We start from the raw sequence: 19,813 nt of genomic DNA, 5'->3' as shown, positions 1-19,813 counted from the left end.
GGTACCCCCATCCCATAGTGCCCCCCCATCCCATAGGGTGCCTCCCCCATCCCATAGGGTACCCCCAGCCCCATAGTGCCCCCCCCTCACTGGGTCCCCACAGGGACCTGCCAGGACCCCCATCCCCAGTGTCCCCAGTGTCCCCAGTGTCCCCGGGACGCTGGCACCGCCAGACACAGGGGGCAGCAGCGTGTGTGTGTCCGTGTGTCTGTCTGTGTGTCCGTGTGTCCCCTCCCTGGTGACACACACCCTGCCCAGGGTGCCAAGGCCACCGCGAGGAAATGCCACTGCTGCCACCCGCCCCCACGCAGGACACGGCCCCGTGGCCCCACGTCCTCCTGTCCCCATCCTCCTGTCCCCATCCTTATGTCCCCATGGCCGTGTGTCCCCCCATGTCCCCGTCCCCATCCTCCTGTCCCCAGCCTCGTGTCCCCATCCTCATGTCCCCATGGCCCTGTGTCCCCACATCCCCCCGTCCCCCATCCTCATGTCCCCATGTCCCCCGTCCCCATCTCCCCCCATCCTCATGTCCCCATGTCCGTGTGTCCCCCATCCTCACGTCCCCCTGTCCCCCATCCTCACGTCCCCCCATCTCTCCCCATCCCTCCATCCCCTTCCCCCCCACCCCTCGCCCCCCAGCCCCCCCCCACAACCCCCCCCAGCCCCCTATCCCACCCCTCGCCCCCAGCCCCGTGCCCGCAGCCCCCAGCCCCCCCGCAGCTCCCAGCCCTGTCCCCCCAGCCCCGTCCCCGCAGCCCCCAGCCCTGTCCCCCCAGCCCCCCCGCAGCCCCCAGCCCCGTGCCCCCAGCCCCGTGCCCGCAGCCCCCAGCCCCGCTCCCCGGCCGCCGCGGGTCCGGGCGGTGCCGGCGCTGACTCAGCCCCCGCAGCCGGTATTTCAGCCCCGGCCGCCGGTTAATTGTTTCCTCCCGCGCGGGGCCGCATCCTGACCCTATAAATGGGGCGCGGAGCCGCCACCGCCGCCCGACCGATGTGGCCGGAGGCAGCCGGGGATGGAGCCGGCGGCGCTGCCCGGGGTAGGACGGGACGGGACGGGGATGGGGATGGGGATGGGGATGGGGATGGGGGGACAGGGAGCGGGACAGGGATGGGGATGGGACAGGGATGGGATGGGGAGGGAACAGGATGAGGATCCGGACTGGGATGGGACCGGACAGGGATGGGACAGGATGGGACAGGAATGGGGACCAGACCGGGATGGGGATGGGACAGGATGGGGACTGGACCAGAGCGGAACAGGACAGGGATGGGCACAGGAGTAGGGGGGGAATGGGATAGGGATGGTGCCATGGGGAGGGGTCCCTGGAGGTGGAGAGGGTACGGGGTGCCAGCCACTGGTGCTTCCAGTATAGGCTGGGTGTGGAGACCAGTGTCCCCAGTATAGAGTGAGCTAGGGTCACTGGTGTTCCCGCTATGGGTCGTCCCAGTATCCCCAGTATAGGCTGTCCCATTGTCACCAGTGTCCCCAGTGCTCCCAGTGGCTGGGTCCCCATGGTCCCTGGGGACACACACAGAGGTGACCCGTGTCCCTCTGTCCCCTGGGCAGGGTCCCTGCTCGCCGGCATGTGGGGGGGCCGCACCAGGACCCCCGGGGTGCTGCGAGGAGCGACTGGCCTGTCTGCACCCGGGAAGTGGCGCCGGCGCCGACCTGGAGCACGGGGAGCACAAAGGTACTGGGGGGACCGGGGGGGATTGGGAGGCAGGACCTGTTCTGCCAGGACATCCCATCCCCATCCTCATCCCCATCCCCATCCCCATCCCCATCCCATCCCATCCCCATCCCCATCCCCATCCCCATCCCCATCCCCATCCCCATCCCCTCCCAATCCCATCCCATCCCCATCCCCATCCCCATCCCCATCCCCTCCCAATCCCATCCCATCCCCTCCCAATCCCATCCCATCCCCATCCCATCCCCATGCCCATCCCCATCCCCTCCCAATCCCATCCCATCCCATCCCATCCCCATCCCATCCCCATCCCCCCCCGGCGATGGGGGGTCCCTGGCTCACCCCCTGCCCCCCCAGAGGTGCTGACAGAGGATGACATCTACTGCCACTGCCTCTCCAAGACGCTGTGTCACACCCCCACCCCCGTCACCGTCGGCTTCTACGCGCCCTGCGGCCACCGCCTGGACTCCCTGCTGGACAAGGTCACCGGTGGGTCTGGGGACATGGGGACACCACCCCTTGACTCCCCCTTGGGGGCCTCCCAGACACCCCCCCCCCCCGCCATGGGTGCTGGGGATCCCAGGGGCATCATCAGCCTGCTGGTACCTACTGATGCCCCCAGGTTTGGGGTGTCCATGGCAACCACATCCATCCCCACCCCCTGATTTGGGGTCCCCCTGGGAGGAGCATCCACCCACCCTGGATCTGGGGTCCTCGTGGGAGCCCCATCCATCCCCCCCCTCAGATTTGGGGACCCCCATGGCAGAAGCATCAAGTCTCCCCCGATTTGGGGTCCCCATGGGATCCTCATCCATCCCCCCTCAGATTTGGGGTCCCCATGACAGGAGCATCAAGTCCCCCCAGACTTAAGGTTCCCATTGCAGGGCCACCCCCACCCTCCACCCCCCAACTTTGGGTCCCTCCAACCACCCCTTGTGTCACCCCCATGTCCCCCCCACCCCAGGCTTCATGCGGGAGGAGATGGCGCAGCGGGAGGAAGCGGAGATCCGCCGCAGCCACCAGAAGCCGCGAAGCCCCGAGGGTTGGGGGCTGCTGCTGGCCCTCTGGTACTTGGCCTTCTACAAACCCATCATCACCGAGGGGCACCTGAGGAGGAAGAACATGGAGTTCATCTTCATCCGCTTCAGCGCCTGGCAATACGCCGGCTGCGACAAGCTCTGGGCGGGTTTGGTCACCACCCTCTGCGACAGCATCCGGCACCACTTCGGGGCTCTGCCCCTCAGCGTCTACCACGTGATGGGCACCCGGCCCCGCTTCGCCTCGGGCTTCAGCCAGAAGGAGTGGGTGCTGAAGAAGAACACCTGCCTCAAGCTCTGGGGGCTGCTCTTCGTCCTGGCAGCTGGTCTCAGCATCCTGCTGGTGGCACTTCTGGTGCCGGGGATCAAGGACCATCACGCCTTGAAGGTGGTGGGCAGCACGGTCACCTCGCTCTCCGGCTCGGGTTTGGTGTTGGGCATCGTCTCGGTGGTGAAGAACCTGCTGGTGAGTGAGAAGCAGAAGATCGAGAGGTTGACCAACAGCGAGCGCTTCGCCAGCCAGTTGGGCTTCATGAGCAAGGTGAGGAGCGAGGTGGAGGTGCTGGTGGACTTCTTGGCTTTCATGGAGATCTTCGAGCGCCGGCGGCTTCGCGTGGTGCTGGAGATCACCAGCTTGGACATCTGCTACCCGGAGAAGGTGGCGGGTGTCCTCAACGCCATGAACACCCTGTTGTCCGACTCCAACACCCCCTTCATCTTCATCCTGGCCGTGGACCCCAGCGTCATCGTGCCCTGCTTGGAGCAGACGGGTTACATGAAGGGTCTGGCTGACAACGGGTACCTGTACCTCAACCGCACGGTGACGCTGCCCTTCTCCATCCCGGAGATGGGCGCTCGGTCCCGCCTGAGGTTCCTGGAAGCCGCCGTGCAGACGCGGGAAGACCTGATGTACCGCATCATCACCGGCAACATCGAGCGGCGCCGCGCCAAGGGCCACCACAGCCCCGTCCCCGCCGCCCCCGCCGGGCGCGGGGCCGACGCCGAGGCCGTTCGGTGCATCCACGAAGCTTTCCGCTGTCTCCACGACAGCGCCGACCCGCTGGCTCGGTACCTCCCCACCGACAGCACCCACGTCCGCCGCATCGTCAACACCATCCCGGTGACCCTGCGGCTGCTCCTCCACCGCGCCGCCGTCCCCGCCGCCCCGTCGCCCCGCGACGCCGCCGCCTGGGTGGTGTTGGCTGACCAGTGGCCGTGCCGGTTGAGCTGGACCTTGCAGTGCCTGGAAGACGCTTGGCAGTGTCACCCCGCGTCGGATTTGGACTCCAGATCCTTGTGGAGCATCTTCCAGGAGAACGTGGGGGAGCTCAGCGCCCTGCGGCAGCCGCTGAGGAACGTGCTCAGCCTGGATGGAGACCCGGAGCTTTTCCAGAGCTTCCTGGCTTCCGACTTCCCCTTCAGCGCCCGCGACGCCCGCGCCTTCCTGGGCATCACCGTCAACCTGGACCACTCCATCCGCCACAAGATGGGGGTTCTGCGCGGGATCGACCGGCTCCAGAAGGACGCGGCCGCCGCCGCCGCCCCCCCCGCCGTCACCCGCGGCGTCCAGTGTCCCCCCGCCGAGTGATGTCATCACCCGCAGCGTCCGGTGTCCCCCCGCCGAGTGATGTCATCACCCGCGGCGCCCGGTGTCCCCCCGCCGAGTGATGTCATCACCCATGGCGCCTGGTGTCCCCCGGCTGAGTGACGCCGCGGTTGGGCTCCCGCGGTGGTGGCAGGGACACTGCGGTGTCACCGTGGGTGGTGGGCTGAGGACGCCCCTGACACCCCCTTCCCCCCGCAACTTCACCCCAGTGAAGGGACCCCACGGGGGGGTGGGACTGGGAGGCACTGGAGGGAACTGGGGGGAGACCCACGATGAACTGGGGAGGAGGTCGGGGGGTGACGGTTCCACCTGGGGGGACCCCAGCACCCACCCCCACCCCGTCACCCCAGTGAGGGGAGTTCCTGGGGCGGGGGGGGTGGGGGGGGGCAGGCACCGACACCCCCCAGCTCTGCCAGCATTGGGTTCACCATCCCATAATAAACCAGTTCAACCTCCCACTCTACAACTGGGCTTGGAGACGTCATTTGGGGGGGTTGGGGGGGTTATTTTGTGGGGTGTGGGGTATTTTGGGGGGGGTGTTATTTCTGGAGGGGTTGGGAGGGGGAGTAATTTTGGGGAGGGGGGTATCTGTGTTATTTTGGGGGGGTTGAGGGGGGGTTATTTTGGGGAGGGGGGTATGTGGGTGATTTGTGGGGGTCAGAGGGTATGTGGGTTATTTTTGGGGGGTGGGTTATTTTTGGGGGGGTTCCTTTGGGGAGGGGGGTATGTGGGTTATTTTGGGGGAGTTAAGGGGGGGTTATTTTGGGGAGGGGGTGGGTTATTTTTGGGGGGGTTGGGGGGGTTATTTTGCGGGGTGTGGGTTATTTTGGGGGGGTTGAGGGGGGGCTATTTTGGGGAGTGGGGGTATGTGGGTGATTTGGGGGGCTTGGAGGGTATGTGGGTTATTTTTGGGGGGTGGGTTATTTTGGGGGAGTTCCTTTGGGGAGGGGGGTATGTGGGTTATTTTGGGGGAGTTAAGGGGGGGTTATTTTGGGGAGGGGGTGGGTTATTTTTGGAGGGGTTGGGGGGGGTTATTTTGTGGGGTGTGGGTTATTTTGGGGGGGTTGAGTGGTGTAATTTTGGGGAGGGAGATATGTGGGTGATTTGGGGGGGTTGGAGGGTATGTGGGTTATTTTTGGGGGGTTCTTTCGGGGAGGGGGTGGGTTATTTTTGGGGGGTTGGGGGGGTTATTTAGGAGAGGGGGGGGGATGATGACACCGTATGACGACCGTGGATCTCGTTTAATAGAAAACAGCGTTAACAAAAATCCACGACAGGAAAGACCCCCCCCTTATCCCCCCCCCCCCGAATTTACACCCCCCCAGAGCTCCCTGATAGATTTATTGCACTTAAGAAAGAAAAGCGTTGTCCTTGTGCCCCCCCAGCCCCACCCCCCCCAGCCCCGTCACCGCGACGCCAACACGCACCCTCCCTGAGAAAACCGGTCGCCGGATACGGTGGGGTGGGGGGTGGGGGGTGAGGGGGGGGGAATCCAAAAATTGGGGGTTGCATCTTTTTTCCAGGGGGGGTTCTACACCCCCAGGGAGGGGGGTTTGCTCCCCTTTTCATCCCCCCCAAAAATAGGGATGGAGACGGATTGGGGGGGGGGGGGGGGGGGAAATCCCACCTTGAAACCCCCCCCCCAGCCCAAACTGGAAATTGGGGGGGGTCCCCATCTCCCCTTGTGTCCCCCCCAAGCAGGGATTGGGGGGGTGGGGTGGGGGGGGGTGGGCTCCATCAAAACGTGGGGTTGGGGGGGGTCCCCAAATTTTTGGTGGGGATTTTTGCCCCATTTTCTGAGTTATTCCCAAATGGGGGGGGGGATTTTTTGAGGAATTTCCAGTTTTGAGGAATTTTTTCCCAATTTCTCATGGATTTTTTTCTCCATTTTGGGGGGATTTTGCCCTTGTTAGTGTTCCCTATTTCTGTGGGTGGGTTTTCCACTATTTTGGGGGGTATTCCAAAAATTTCTGGTGTTTTCCCAATTTTGGGGGTGTTTTTCCCTATTTTTGGGGGGTTTTTCCCAATTTTGGGACATTTTTCCCCAATTCTTTTTATAGTTTTATAGTTTTCCCCAAGTTTTGAGTGTTTCCCCAAAATCTGTCATGTTTTTCCCCAATTCTGGGGAGTTATTCCTAATTTCTTTTGTTGTTTTCCCAATTTTTTGTGGTTTTCCCCAATTTGGGTGGCATTTTTCCCATTTTCTTTGTTGTTTTCCCCATGTTTGGGGTATTTTCCCCTATTTTTTCATGTTTTTTCCCAAGTTTTGGGGCATTTTTTCCCTAATTTTTTGTGGTTTTCCCCAATTTCTTTGTGTTTTTCCCCAAGTTTGGGGCATTATCCCCACACTTTTTGCTGGTTTTCCCAATGTTTTGGGTGCTTTCCCCCCATTTTCCAGGGGTTCCCCCCCTTTTTTTTACATCCTTTGCTTTTCCCCACTCGAGTTCCACTTTCCCCACCCCCCACCCCAAATCCTTTCCCCCTTCCCCCCTCCTCCCAGTTCTCCCAGTTCTCCCCCTGCAGCTGGTGCCAAACAAACTGGAAACAAACGGACAAAATGGGGCAAAAAAAGGAGGAATTAGAAATAAATAACCAGGGCGGCTGCAGGGTGGGGCTGGGGGGGAGGGGGGCACAGGGGGGGCTTTAGTGACCGACGGTTTCTCCTCCCTCCGCAGACCCGGGGCGGTCGGAACGGCACCGGCTCCGTCCTCCCTCCTCCTCCTCCTCCTCACCCCAGGTCCGTGTAGTGTGCGGTTTGAGTCTCCCAACGGGGACCGATGGCGCGGCGGCTCTTCGGCGTCTCCTCTTCCTCTTCCTCTGAGGAAGAAGGGAAAGGGGAAGGGGTTATCCTGTGGGAGTGGGGGTGGAATTTTGGGGGGGTGGGGGTGGGGAAATGATCCCAGCATCTGGGTCATCTTCATCTTTCCTCTGCTCCCTGAGGGGGTAACGGGGTCTCTCTGAGGCGAGTTGGGTGCCAGGGGGGTGTGAAACGTGGCAGCAGCAGCATGTGGGGGGGGGGGTTGGGGTTGTTTTGGGGTTTGGGGGGGGGGTTTAATATATTTCCAAATATCCCTTCATCCTGAAGCCTGAGGTTGATTCCTTCATCGCTGGGGGACTGGGGAGGATGGGGGGGCAGGACCTGGTCTGCCGGGGCATCCCATCCCATCCCATCCCCCTGCCCATCCCCATCCCATCCCATCCCCTGTCCCCATCCCCATCCCATCCCCTGTCCCCATCCCCATCCCATCCCATCCCATCCTCATCCCATCCGCCCCCCGATGCTGAACCAGACACCCTACTTCCAAAACCACCCCCCCCAGATGAGGTCAGTGGTGATGTCACCCCCCCAGATGAGGTCAGCGGTGATGTCACCGCGTCGCCAGCGCTCACCCTGCTGTCACAGCGGTTCCTGCCCCGCGTCCTGGCTGGCTTCAAGCAGCAGCTCCTCCAGCTCCTGCTCGTTTTTGGAGCAGCTCAGCTCTGTGAAGGGAACAGCCGTTGGCTCCTTCCCCTTCCCTGTTGTTGGAAGGGGGGTTCCCAACCCCCTCACCCCCAAAAAATCTCCCCCACCCCCACGGAGTTGGGCTGAGTGGGGCTCAACGGAGCCTCAGCCCAATCCAGCGTCAAAGCACGTGGAGAGACCCGCTAAGGGGTGACAGCTCCCCCCACCCAGTGCCCAATTTTGGCCCCCCCAGAGGGGCTTTTAAGCCCCCCCTCCATGTCTGGGGGGGTCCTTACCATGCTCAGCAGCACAGGTCCCCCCCGTTTTCCCGTCGCCATCTGAGGAAACATCCGGAAAAGCTGGAGCAAAATCCATCTTCAAGCCGTTGGGAAGGGGAGCGTCGTGGGCGCCGGGATCGGGATCAACGGTGCTCGATCCGGATCTGGGACCCGCCCCGTTCACACAGGACGGTGGGAGCTCCGGGTGCAGATCCGGAGTCGGGTGCTGGGGCGCGGCGGCGATTCGCTCCGGTAAACTCTCCACTCGTGTCACCACGAAGATTTTATGACCTCGACCGGGACTGGAAACCAGAATCCTCCTCTCGTTCCCTTGGGAAGAGGGAGAAGCCACGGGATCCCCGGCGCCGCCATCGCACCGCGACTCCCCGGCACCGCACGGCGCCGGCGGTAAAGGAGGATCCGGCGTGGCGGCGCCGGCGGGTGGGTTGGGCACCCGGCTCAAGTCTCTTGTCTCTACCGCCGCCTCCTCGTCCGTATCCGAATCGGAGTCTGTGACATCCTCCTCCTCCTCCTCCTCCTCCTCCCCCAGCTCCACGGCGCCGTTTGCCGACGCCGTTGGGGTCTCCTCAGCTTCTTCTCCTTCTTCCAGCGGGGAAGCGGCGCTGCCGTCGCCCGCGGCCGCCTCCAGAGGCTCCGTCACGGTGATCTCCAGCATGGACGCCGACTGCTGCAGCTGCTGCTCCTTCTCCTCCTTCTCCTTGGCCAGGACGAAGTTCCTCTTGCAGCCGTTCTGGATCTCGGCCAGCAGAGCCTTCTGCGTCTCGATGAAGCTCTTCACCTGCCCCGGGGGAAGAGGGACCCGCGGTTGGGAACCAGCCCCTGGGGCTCCTCGCTGGCTCCTCCAGCCGCGCGCATCGTTAGCGCCCGGTGCCCCCCCAAGAACCTCCTCCCGCTGCGAGGGCTCACCGAGCCCCCCCAGAAGAGGGGAGAGGGGGGTGAGGCCGTGACCTACCACCTCCTTTTTGGGCTCCTGGTCCAGGTCGAGCCGCAGCAGCGAGTGGTTGACCTTGAGAGCCAAGGACAAGGCCATGAGGCCGCCCGTCTTGATGTTGTTCTCCCGCAGATCCAGGCGCAGCAGCCGCGGGCTCTCGGCGATGAACTCGGCCACCGCCACGGCGCCTGCGAGGGGCAGGAGGAGGAGGGATGGCGATGGGGAGGGGGCTGGGGGTAACACGGCGAGGCCGATGGTGCCCCCCCGGCGGTGCCCACGCACCTTCACAGGTGAGCTTGGTGGAGGACAGGCCCAGGCGCAGGACGGAGCGGTTGCTGATCAGCCCGTTCTTCAGGTTGCGGACGCCCTCGTTGCCGATGGGGTTGTGGCTCAAGTTTAAGGTCTCCAAGCTCTGTGTGTGAGGCTGTGGGGAGGGGAGAGGAGGGGGGGGGGTGGATAAAGACCCCCAACCCAAACCACCCCCATAGACCAGCTCGACGCGGAGGAGAGCGACGAGGTTGGTCTCATAAGTGAGTGGGTTTGAATTTGGGGAGGGAGGGGGTGGAACAACTGTTCCTCTCATGGAATTCCTTCCCAAAGTGGGGATGGGGGGGGGAAGGAGGAGTCCTCCACCCCCCTTGGACAGACACCGACCCCCCCTGCGTGCCGCAAAGGCGCGGGGTGCTCACCAGGGTCATCCCCAGGTAGGCCATGCCGGCGTGAGTCAGCTGGTTGTTCCACAGCACCAGGGTGAGGAGCCCCTTCCGCTGGTCCCTCTGCCCCTCCCGCTGCTCCTTCAGCACCTCCCGCTGCTCCTTCAGCCCCTCACAGATGTAGGCCAAGCCTGGGGAAGAGCCAGAGTTGGGAGAAGGGGAGAGAGGGAAGGAGAGGAGAAGGGGGGAGGAGGAGAAGTGGGGGATCAGCCTCTTCCCAGGGCACTGTGGGCATCGTTACAGGATGCTCCGAAATCCACTGCGTACCCAGCCCCGCTCCCCAGTCCCAACCCCCTTCTCCCAGCTGCTCTCCTGGGGGGTAAAACCCACCCAGAGTAATTAATTAAGTCTATAATTAACTAGGTAGGGGATAAAAAAAAACACCTTCCCCAACCCAGGAAGAGGAAGGAGCGGGAGGGATGGAGCCTGACGCCTCCGACCCCGTCGCCGCTCGTTAAGCAGCACCCAAAGCCACGAGCGGGACGCGGCGGTTGACCTAACGAGGTGGCTAATTAATGTCTGGGTGGCACCCATCCGGGAGAGCGGGGTGAGCTGGTGACATCCGACTGGGATGGGATACTGGGGCTGGGGATCCTTACGCAATCGGTGGGGTTGATGTTAAATCCAACCAGCTGGGAGATGCAACTGGGAGGCAGGAGGCATTCCCAGTATTCCCATTACGGAGGGGATTAGCCCACCAACATCTTTCTGGGGTGTTTCTTTTGGATTAAGGGGGGTTGTGGTGGCCCCTCTGAGCTCCAGGAGCTGTGGGAAGTGTCGCCTCTACCTTAAATTTGGTGAAAATTCCATGAAAACCAGGTTTTGGGGGGGAAATTCCAGAAAAAATAATGGTGCTTCCATCAAAATTGGGTTTTGGGGTGAAAATTCACCAAAAACATGGGGTTTTTTTCTTAAAATTCCATCAAAATCAGAATTTTGTGGAGAAAATCCGGGAAAAAAAAAAGGGGTTGGGGGGGGAAATTCCATCAAAATCAGGTTTTAGGGGGAAAGTCCAGAAAAAAATTGGGTTTTGGGGGGAAATTCCAGAAAAATAAGGGGGTTTGGGGTGAAAATTGCAGGAAAATTGGATTTTTTGGGGGGGGAAATTGTAGGAAAATTTGGGGTTTTTTTTGGAAATTGCAGGAAAATTGGGGGGTTTTTTTGGAAATTCCAGGAAAATTGGGGTTTTGGGGGGAAAATTCCACATGTGAGGTGCTGCTGACCGGAGTCCAGGATGTGGTTGTTCCGGAGGTCGAGGATCTGGATGTAGCAGTTGAATTTGAGGAGGTTCCCGAGCTGAGCCGAATCCTGCAGCCCGTTGAGCTTGTTGTCAGCCAGGTACAGCTCCCTCAGGTTCACGTTCATCTTCAGAGCCGTGGCTGGGGTGAGAAATGGACCCCCCAAAATGTGTTGGGGGGGGTCAAAGGGGGTGAAGGACCCTCCCCCCCCCGCCCCATGAAGGGGTTTATCAAAGGTCTGGGGTCCTTCACTTTGCCCTTTTTCCACCCAAAACCTCGCTCGGGGCCGGGGTGGGTGCTCACCATGGGGGAGGGGGGTTTTAGGGGTGGGGGGTTGTGGGGGCACAGGGACTCACCCAGCAGCATGAGGGGGCGCCCCGAAAGGCAGGAGTTCTCCAGGTGCAGGACCACCAGGCTGCTGCTGATGCGCAGGGCGCGGGCGACGAAGGGCGCGGAGTGGTCCAGCAGCAGCGTGTTCCGCGCGTCCAGGTACTGCAGGCAGCTGGTCTGGGGGGCGAGGGGGGCGCGGCGTGGGGAGGGGTCCCAGGGCCCCGCCAGACTGGGGTGAGGAGGCGGAGACGGGGCCGGGGTCCCTTTGGGCTGGGAGGCTGGAGTGGGGGGAAGGGCATGGGGAAGGGCCCTGGGATCCCTTTGGATTTGGGGGGGGGGGGGGGAAGGGGGCTGGGAAGGGCCCTGGGATCCCTTCGGATTTGGGGGGGGGGGGGAAGGAAGGGGGCTGGGAAGGGCCCTGGGATCCCTTCGGATTTGGCGGGGGGGGGGAAGGAAGGGGGCTGGGAAGGGCCCTGGGATCCCTTCGGATTTGGCGGGGGGGGGGAAGGAAGGGGGCTGGGAAGGGCCCTGGGATCCCTTTGGATTTGGGGGGGGGGGGAAGGGGGCTGGGAAGGGCCCTGGGATCCCTTCGGATTTGGGGTGGGGGGAAGGGCATGGGGAAGGGCCCTGGGATCCCTTTGGATTTGGGGTGGGGGAAGGGGGCTGGGAAGGGCCCTGGGATCCCTTCGGATTTGGGGGGGGTGGGGGGTAAAGGGCCCCGCGGGGCCGCTAACGACCGGCGCCTCTTCTCCTCCAGGGTTTGCTTTCATTTAGTTCATTGAAGTTACTTTATTCAATTCAATTCTTTTATTTTAATTAAGGTCTTTCTTATAATTATTTTGATCTCATCAACTGAAATTATTTTATTTTATTAATTCAATTTATTTTATTAATTTAACTTAATTAAAACAAATTCATTTATTTTATTGAACTTAAACCATTAAATTTGTTTGATGATTTTATTGAAATTTTTACTCCTTTCAATCTGATGTTATTTATTTTATTACTTTATTAATTCAACTATTTCAATTTATTACATTATTTTATTAATTTAACTCAAATTTATTTTATTGAATTGAAATTAATTTCATTGAATTCAAATTAATTTTATTGAATTTAAATTAATTTTACTGAATTTAAATTACTTTATTGAATTTAAATTATTTTATTAATTTTAGTTTAATTAATTTAAAGTTATTTTAACCTATTACGTTAACTAATTTAATTATCCCACGCTATCAATCTAATTATTTCATTAATTTGATTTATTCCATTTCCTTAATTACTTCATTTACCCAATTCCACTAATTGACTCGATTTTGTTACATTTTATTCTATTAATTTAATTTCTCACACACAATTATTTTATTTGATTCATTTCCCTTATTGGGGCCAATTAATGTCATTTCTTTAATTAATCCCATCCCATCCCATCCCATTTCCTCCCCTCCCTCCCCCGCGGAACAGGGCATCCAGCACCGCTTTTCCCCTGTTCCCCAGGTTTTTGGGGGTTGGGGGGGGGTGTTTCCAGCCAGGGAGGGATAAAAGGCTGGAGGAGCCGGGGTGGGGGGCGGGGGGGTCCCCAAGCCCTGCTGAGGGGGGTCCAGACCTTCCTCATCATGTGCGCGGCCGCCTGCCAGCCGCGGGCGCCGATGTGCTTGTTGAAGGAGATGTTGAGGTGCGTGGCCGACTCGTAGTACTCGATCATGTCGAACAAGGCCGAGGCGCCCTGGGGGGACAGAGAGCGCGGGGGGGACCCCCGGATGGGTGAGGAGACACCCCCAAATCGGGGAATGGAAGGAAATGGGGGCACTGAACAGGGGGGTTGGGGCGCCACGGGGCGGGGAGGCTCCAGACAGGCCTCTGGATGCAAACCGGAGTCAAACCGGAGCCAAACCGGAATCAAACCGGAGCCAAACTGGAGTATAAAACAGATTATACTGGAGTCAAACCAGAGGCAAACTGGAGTATAAAACAACCGGGGTAAAACCGAAGTATAAAACAGAATAAACCGGAGTCAAACCGGAGTAAAACCTGGAGTCAAACTGGTGTCAAACTGGGAGTCAAACCGGAGCCAAACCGGAGTATAAAACCGATTAAACTGGAGTCAAACCGGGGACAAACTGGAGTCAAACCAGAGTATAAAACAACCGGGGTAAAACCAAAGTATAAAACAGAATAAACCGGACTCAAACCAGAGTCAAACCAGAGTCAAACTGGTGTCAAACCGGAGCAAAGAGGAATGGGATGAGAATGAGAAGGGATGAGAAAGGAGGAGGAGAGGAACCAACCCCCAGGCCTGAACCGAGGGGCTGGAGGAGCCGCACTCGCGCCTGGGAGCCCTGGAAAAACTCCTTAATTAACGACCTTAATGACTTAATTAAGTCTCTTTGGAGAAAACGAGCTGGGGCGGGATGGGAGGAGCCCCGGAAATGCTTCCAGGCTTCTGGAAAAACCCCAAACCACCCCAAAATGAAAGGGAAGAAAACGGGAAGGGAGAAGGAAGGGACAACGGGACGGGGTGCCAGAGCTCACCCCGCCCCCCCAGCACCCCAAAATGTGGGCCTGGAACCCCAAAAAATCATGGAATCTCCTCCAAAACCCCTGGAACCCCCCCCCCAAAAAAGCCTGGAACCCCCCCCCCAAAATCCCAGAACCTCCAAAAAATTCTGGAACCCCCCCAAAAAATCCTGGAACACTCTTACCCCCCCCCCTCCCAAAATCCTTTCCCCCATTCCTGGGATGGAGGGAACACGCGGAACAACACGATCTGGGCCAAGGAAATGAGATGGGAAGAAGGTTCTGGATCCTGGGAGGAAGGTTCCGGATACTCACGTCCTCATCCAAGCTGGTTTGCTCCAGATCCACAATCTTAAACTGGACCCGTTTGAAAACCTCTTCCAGAGCTTCACAGGCCTTGGAATCCAGCTTCTCCCCTGGGAAGAGAGAGGGGATTTGGGAGCTGCCGGGGTTGGCGGGGGGGAGGGAGAGTGGAGGGAGAGGGGATTTGGGAGCTTCATGGTGGGATGGGAAGGGAGAGGGGAGGGAATTTGGGAGCTTCAGAGTGGGATGGGAAGGGAATGGAGCTGGAGAAGGGAACTCACCTTTCAGATCTAAGCAGTCTATCCTGGGAGCCAGATCCTTGAATTCCTGTGGAAGGAGGATAAAAAGCGGCGTTTCAGACTGAGGAAGAGGAAGGGGAAGGGGAAGAGGAAGGGGAAGGGGAAGAGGAAGGGGAAGGGGAATGAAGACAATGGATTCATGAGGTCCCCATGAGACAAACCCTTCCCAGGATGAAGAGGGGCCACGGGAAGCCCCAGCCCTGAGATGAGCATCGGCCGCTGTGCTCCAGCGTTCCAGGCCAGGAACTGGGGTGGGGGACACGACCCCAACACCCACCCGGTCTCCCCGCGGGTGTCCCTTGGGAACGGGACCAGCACCAGCTCTACCTGGATCTGTTTCAGCAGTTTGGGGATCTGTTTGCAGTTGAGCTTCTGGCAGGCTTGTTTGTAGGCCGTCATGATGTCATCCACGGTGACGTTTTGGGCTGGAAAAGCCAAGAACTGGGGTCAGGGATGAGGTTTTGGCACCAACGTGTTTCTTCCTTGGGGATTGAGACCCGGGAGAGGAGATGAGAAGGACGGAGGATGTCCCAAGCACAAAGGAAACCTGAGCAGGGAATTCTGAGGCCCAGGATGGAAAAGGGGTCGGAGAGGCAGAGTCGGCACCTCCGGCCGCGCTTTCCGCTCACCCCATTTTTCATTCCCCTCCATTTGGGGGGTTTTAACCCCATTTTTAGGGCAGGCACATCACCCCCTCCACGCATAACCCCCCAGAAGACTCAGGGAAGGGGTGTGTGTGTGTGGGGAGCTCAGTCCTGAAACCAGCCTGGGAACTCAGGGCCCACCGCTGGCCACCGTCACTGTTTTCGGCCGTGCTGAGCTTCAGCCCTGAGCATCCTGAGAGTGGGATTTACTCACGGCTTCCACCTGCCCTGAATCATGGAGTAATGCTGCCGCTCTGGATGCCGGGGAAGCCGATGGGGAGGACGCGGGCGGCGGGAAGCCGGCGCCTCACGTGTGGCTGATGAGCCGCCTCGGCCACGGGCCCAACACTAAACCCAGCCCAGGGTCGGGAGACGAGCTGGAGAAACCAGATTCTCCAGCAACTTCACCTGGCCAGGCCGGGAGGAAAACCCGACCCCTCCCACCCCGAGGATTGCGACATCCCCAGAAGGGGGTAAAGCCTCGAAAAAGGGAGAAACCCCACCAAAAGCAACCCCTGCTCCCCGTCTCCCTGACCCCTGCTCCCCATCTCCCTGCTCCCCATCTCCCTGCCCTCTGCTCCCCATCTCCCTGCTCCCCGTCTCCCTGCCCTCTGCTCCCCATCTCCCCGCTCCCCATCTCCCCGCTCCCCATCTCCCTGGCTCCCCATCTCCCTGGCTCCCCATCTCCCTGGCTCCCCATCTCCCCGCTCCCCATCTCCCCATCTGCTGCTCCCCATCTCCCCGGCTCCCTGCTCCCCATCTCCTCCACAATTCCCCACCAGGAACTGAGGCCGTTCCCACCTCCCGGTGAACATCCGGTGTTCCCGTGTCTACCAGGCACCGGAAGAGGCTCCGGATTTATCCCTGGAGTAGCAGCCACTCGAGGCAACCAGTGAGGAACTCCCAGTGATCCCAGTGCCTGCTCGGGAAGCGGCTCCGCTGGGATGCAACGGGAGCAGTTGGGTTTTGCTCCTGTCAAGCCAACAGCCACCACGGAGCAGAGGCTCTTCCTCGAGCTCAGATCCAGGAGGAACCACTCTCATCCCAAGGATGCATCCGTAGGGATCAGCACCGGGGTCCTGGGAGGGAATTATCCTCCTCGGATATCAGGAGAGGGGTTAATTAAACCCCTCCAAAGGGATCCTTGTGCCTGTTGGAGCCCCGGGTGGGCGATTCCTGACGAGCAAAGCGCGGCACAGGAACAATTCCCAGAGGAATTCCCAGAGGAATGGGGAGTGGGCTGCTGGTTGGGTGGGTCTCCACATGGAGCCATCCCAGAGCCACCCCTCTGAGCTGGGGAAAGGAGATGGGAGGGCTGGATGACCGGCTCTGACCCCTTCTGCCATTTAATATCCCCAAACAGCTTTAACGAGCTTATTAATTAATTAATCGCTTCGTTATTGCTCGGTGGATCACGATAACGAGGGCTGATTGCCCAAGCTCTGGCTAATTGCCACCGCGCCGGCTTCTCCCGCTCCTCCGGCCGCGGGGCCAAAGCAAACAGCTTCGTTACTAATTAACGCCAGGGAGGGACGGGGGTCTGGAGGGAGCCCAGGGAGACGGGGGGACGTCCCCAGAGCCTGGGAGAGGGATTTGGGAGCAGCCCCAGCTTCTCCAGGCACCTTGTGCTGGGGTGTTCCCACCTCTCCAGTTTCCCTGGAGCCCCCCAAGGAGCAGGAAGGGGCAGGAAGGGGCTCCAGGTTCTCCCCTCTCCCAGGGTCTTCCCACCTCTCTGGCTCTCCCAGAGCCCCTCAAGGGCTGGGAAGGGGCTCCAGGGTCTCCCCTCTGCTGGGGTCTCCCCTCTCCCAGGGTACTCCTATGCCTCCAGCTTTCCTGGAGCCCCTCAAGGAGCAGGAAGGGGCTCTGGGGTCTCCCCTCTCCTGGGATATTCCCACCCCTCCAGCTTTCCCGGAGCCCCTCCAGGGCTGGGAAGGGGCTCTGGGGTCTCCCCCCCAGCCTCTTCTCTTCCCAGCTGGAGCAGCTCAACCCCAGCTGCTGGAGAGAGGGAAGATGAGAGCGGAAAAGCGTCGTCATCAAACCCGACATCGATCCGGTAGCCAACTAAAGAGAGGAATAATTAATGCTGATTAGCTGCAGCTAACGAAGGGAACCCGACACGGGGCTGGGCAGAGGCTGCTGAGCTCCAGGGGAGACAGGCCTGGAGAAGGGGGAGAACCAAACCAACCCCCCTCCATCCCAAAAAGCCCCCCCAGACATCAAGGAGAGGGGAGCAGGCGGCCCCCACCGCTCGTTAGCGGCCGTTAAACGAGGTTCTTAATGAAGCTTCGTGGCGTTCAACCATCCGGAACCTTCTTGGGACCCAAACAAGAGGCGGCATCGGCGCCACGTGCTGCTCCAGTAAAACCAGCTCGGGGAGGGAATTAGAGGAGCAGAGGTGTGTCTGTCCGTCCGTCCGTCCTCAGTCACTCCAGGGGTGAATCCCGGGGTACAAACACTCATCATCCCCACGTGAGAGGAAGGACAGACACCACCTCCCAGCCAACACCATGCCCAAGCCAAGGAAAGGCCTTTCCAGGAGGATCCCGGCTTGAGGATGAGGAGGGCTGAGGGTTCCCCCGGAATCCCAGGGAGGAATCTCTCCAGGGAGTGAGGTTGGGGGTTAAGTGGGGCTGGGAAAGGTCTCCCAAGCTGGGAAGAGGGTGATGCCTTCGGGGGAAGACTCCCTTTGGAGGAGGGATCTGCCCCTCCCGGGCTGGATCGTGTCCCGTTTGGTGGAGCAGGAGAGAAGAGGGATGTGGAGGCTTCATCCCAACACCCCACGTGATTCCTGAGTCTGGGAGTCACCCCACTCCAAATCCCACCTCCCGTGGAGCCCCCCGGGGCAGGTCTGGCACCCGCCAGCACTGGGGTCTCCCCAGAGCTCCCGCTCCAGCCAGGAGGCACCTCCGCTTCCCAGCGGGAAGGATGGCGGCACCCAGAGGGGATCCGGGATCCCCACGGGATGGAAACACCTCGCTGGATCCGTTCAGCACCCAGAGAGGATCCGGGATCCCCACGGGATGGGAACACCTCGCTGGATCCGTTCAGCACCCAGAGAGGATCTGGGATCCCCACGGGATGGAAACACCTCAATGGATCCGTTCAGCACCCAGAGGGGATCCAGGATCCCCATGGGATGGGAACACCAGGCTGGATCTGTTCAGCACCCAGAGAGGATCCGGGATCCCCATGGGATGGAAACACCTCGCTGGATCCGTTCAGCACCCAGAGGGGATCCGGGATCCCCACGGGATGGAAACACCTCGCTGGATCCATTCAGCACCCAGAGAGGATCCAGGATCCCCACGGGATGGAAACACCTCGCTGGATCCGTTCAGCACCCAGAGGGGATCCAGGATCCCCATGGGATGGGAACACCAGGCTGGATCTGTTCAGCATCCAGAGAGGATCCAGGATCCCCATGGGATGGAAACACCTCGCTGGATCCGTTCAGCACCCAGAGAGGATCCGGGATCCCCATGGGATGGGAACACCTCGCTGGATCCTTTCTCCTCCCTCGCTCGGGCGAAGCTTCCCGAAGGATTTTGGGGAGGGACTGTGGTGCTGGAGGGTGGCACCGACCCCGCTGCAGATCCAGGGGTGGGATGGGATGGGGTGGGATGGGTGGGATGGGGTGGGATCTCCCACCGTGCCGGCTCCGGACACCAAAGCCGGGGGGAGCTTCCTTTGGGAATGACGTGTGGCCAGGGTCTCTGATGCTGCGAGGAGGGGGCGGTGTAACCCCCCCCCCGACTCATAGTTTGGGTATAAACCCCCCAGACCCCCAGTTTGGGTGTACCCAGGCCCAGGGCTTCAGCATAACCCCCCCCCCCCCCACACACACAGTTTGGGCCTCAGCCGCCCCCAGACCCATTGTTACAGGATACCCCCTGCCCCCCAGTTTGGGTGTAACTCCCCTGCCCCCCAGTTTCCAGGTACCCAGGCCCATGGTTTCAGTATAACACCCCCCCACACCCCCCCAGACCCCTAGTTTGGGCATAACCCCCCCCCAGGACCCCCTGTTTGACTGTACCCAGACCCCTAGTTTGGGCATAACCCCCCCCCGACCCCCAGTTCAGGGAGCTGCACCCAGGGCCTGGGTGACCAGGCGGGGGGGGGTGTCTGTCCCTCAGGCCTCAGCAGACCCTCTGCCCCAGCCGAACCCCCTCCCCACCTCACCCCAAGGAGCCACCCCCCCCTCACCCCCGGTACCGTGTCTCCAGGGGTCCTTGGGTTCCACCGCCCCGGAGACGATATCCTCGTCCGAAGGGAACGTCACCCGCTTCGCCCCGGCCCGCGACCTCCCGCCTCTGGGGCCCTCGGCCGCCCCGGGCGGGGAGGCCTCGGGGGGCGGCGGGGCGGCCTCGGGGGGCGGCGAGGAGGCCTCGGGGGGCGGCGGGGCGGCCTCGGGGGGCGGCGGGGAGGCCTCGGGGGGCGGCGGGGCGGCCTCCTCGGTACCGGCGGCGGGGGGGGGTCCGGCCGCCAGCCCGTGCTCCCGCCCCGGGGCCTCCATGGCGGCGCAACTTCCCCCCCCCTCACCGTCGCCCCGGGGCCATCGCCCGCAGCTCAGGGCCCGCTAAGCGGCGGTGGGAGGGGACGAGGGCGGGGAGGGGGGGGTGGAACGGGGGGGGGGCGGCCGTTGCCACCGCGACCCGGAGCGGAGCCGTTACCGCCGAGCGCCAGCGCGGGCCCAGCAGCCGCAGATTCGCCACGGCCGAAGAAGGGGAGGGGGGGGATGGGGCGGGGGGGGGGACACGGCGGGG

The 19,813-nt window shown here is 60.9% G+C and overlaps 2 protein-coding genes across 2 annotated transcripts; one reads left to right on the top strand and one right to left on the bottom strand.

The window, feature by feature from the left end:
• Positions 1-1,010: 1,010 nt before the first annotated feature.
• Positions 1,011-4,313, top strand: NKPD1 (NTPase KAP family P-loop domain containing 1; the record flags this gene model as incomplete). The annotated part of the gene is made up of 4 exons (XM_084280831.1): positions 1,011-1,034; positions 1,565-1,688; positions 2,046-2,177; positions 2,653-4,313. 4 exons carry the CDS (start codon positions 1,011-1,013, stop codon positions 4,311-4,313), a joined length of 1,941 nt encoding a protein of 646 aa, XP_084136957.1.
• A 2,577-nt stretch (positions 4,314-6,890) lies between these two features.
• PPP1R37 (protein phosphatase 1 regulatory subunit 37) lies at positions 6,891-19,714 on the bottom strand. Its single transcript, XM_084280826.1, has 13 exons — positions 19,263-19,714; positions 14,734-14,831; positions 14,389-14,434; positions 14,120-14,220; positions 12,894-13,013; positions 11,311-11,461; positions 10,940-11,095; positions 9,693-9,847; positions 9,286-9,427; positions 9,025-9,191; positions 8,070-8,850; positions 7,722-7,811; positions 6,891-7,148 (listed from the first exon to the last, which is right to left on the bottom strand). Exons 1-12 carry the CDS (start codon positions 19,561-19,563, stop codon positions 7,729-7,731), a joined length of 2,301 nt encoding a protein of 766 aa, XP_084136952.1. The 5' UTR covers positions 19,564-19,714; the 3' UTR covers positions 6,891-7,148; positions 7,722-7,728.
• Positions 19,715-19,813: the final 99 nt, after the last annotated feature.

Source organism: Gallinula chloropus (genome assembly GCF_964237585.1).
Source record: "Gallinula chloropus genome assembly, contig: HAP1_SCAFFOLD_467, whole genome shotgun sequence".
Classification (NCBI taxonomy): domain Eukaryota; kingdom Metazoa; phylum Chordata; class Aves; order Gruiformes; family Rallidae; genus Gallinula; species Gallinula chloropus.
This window is presented reverse-complemented; position numbering and strand designations above follow the sequence as displayed.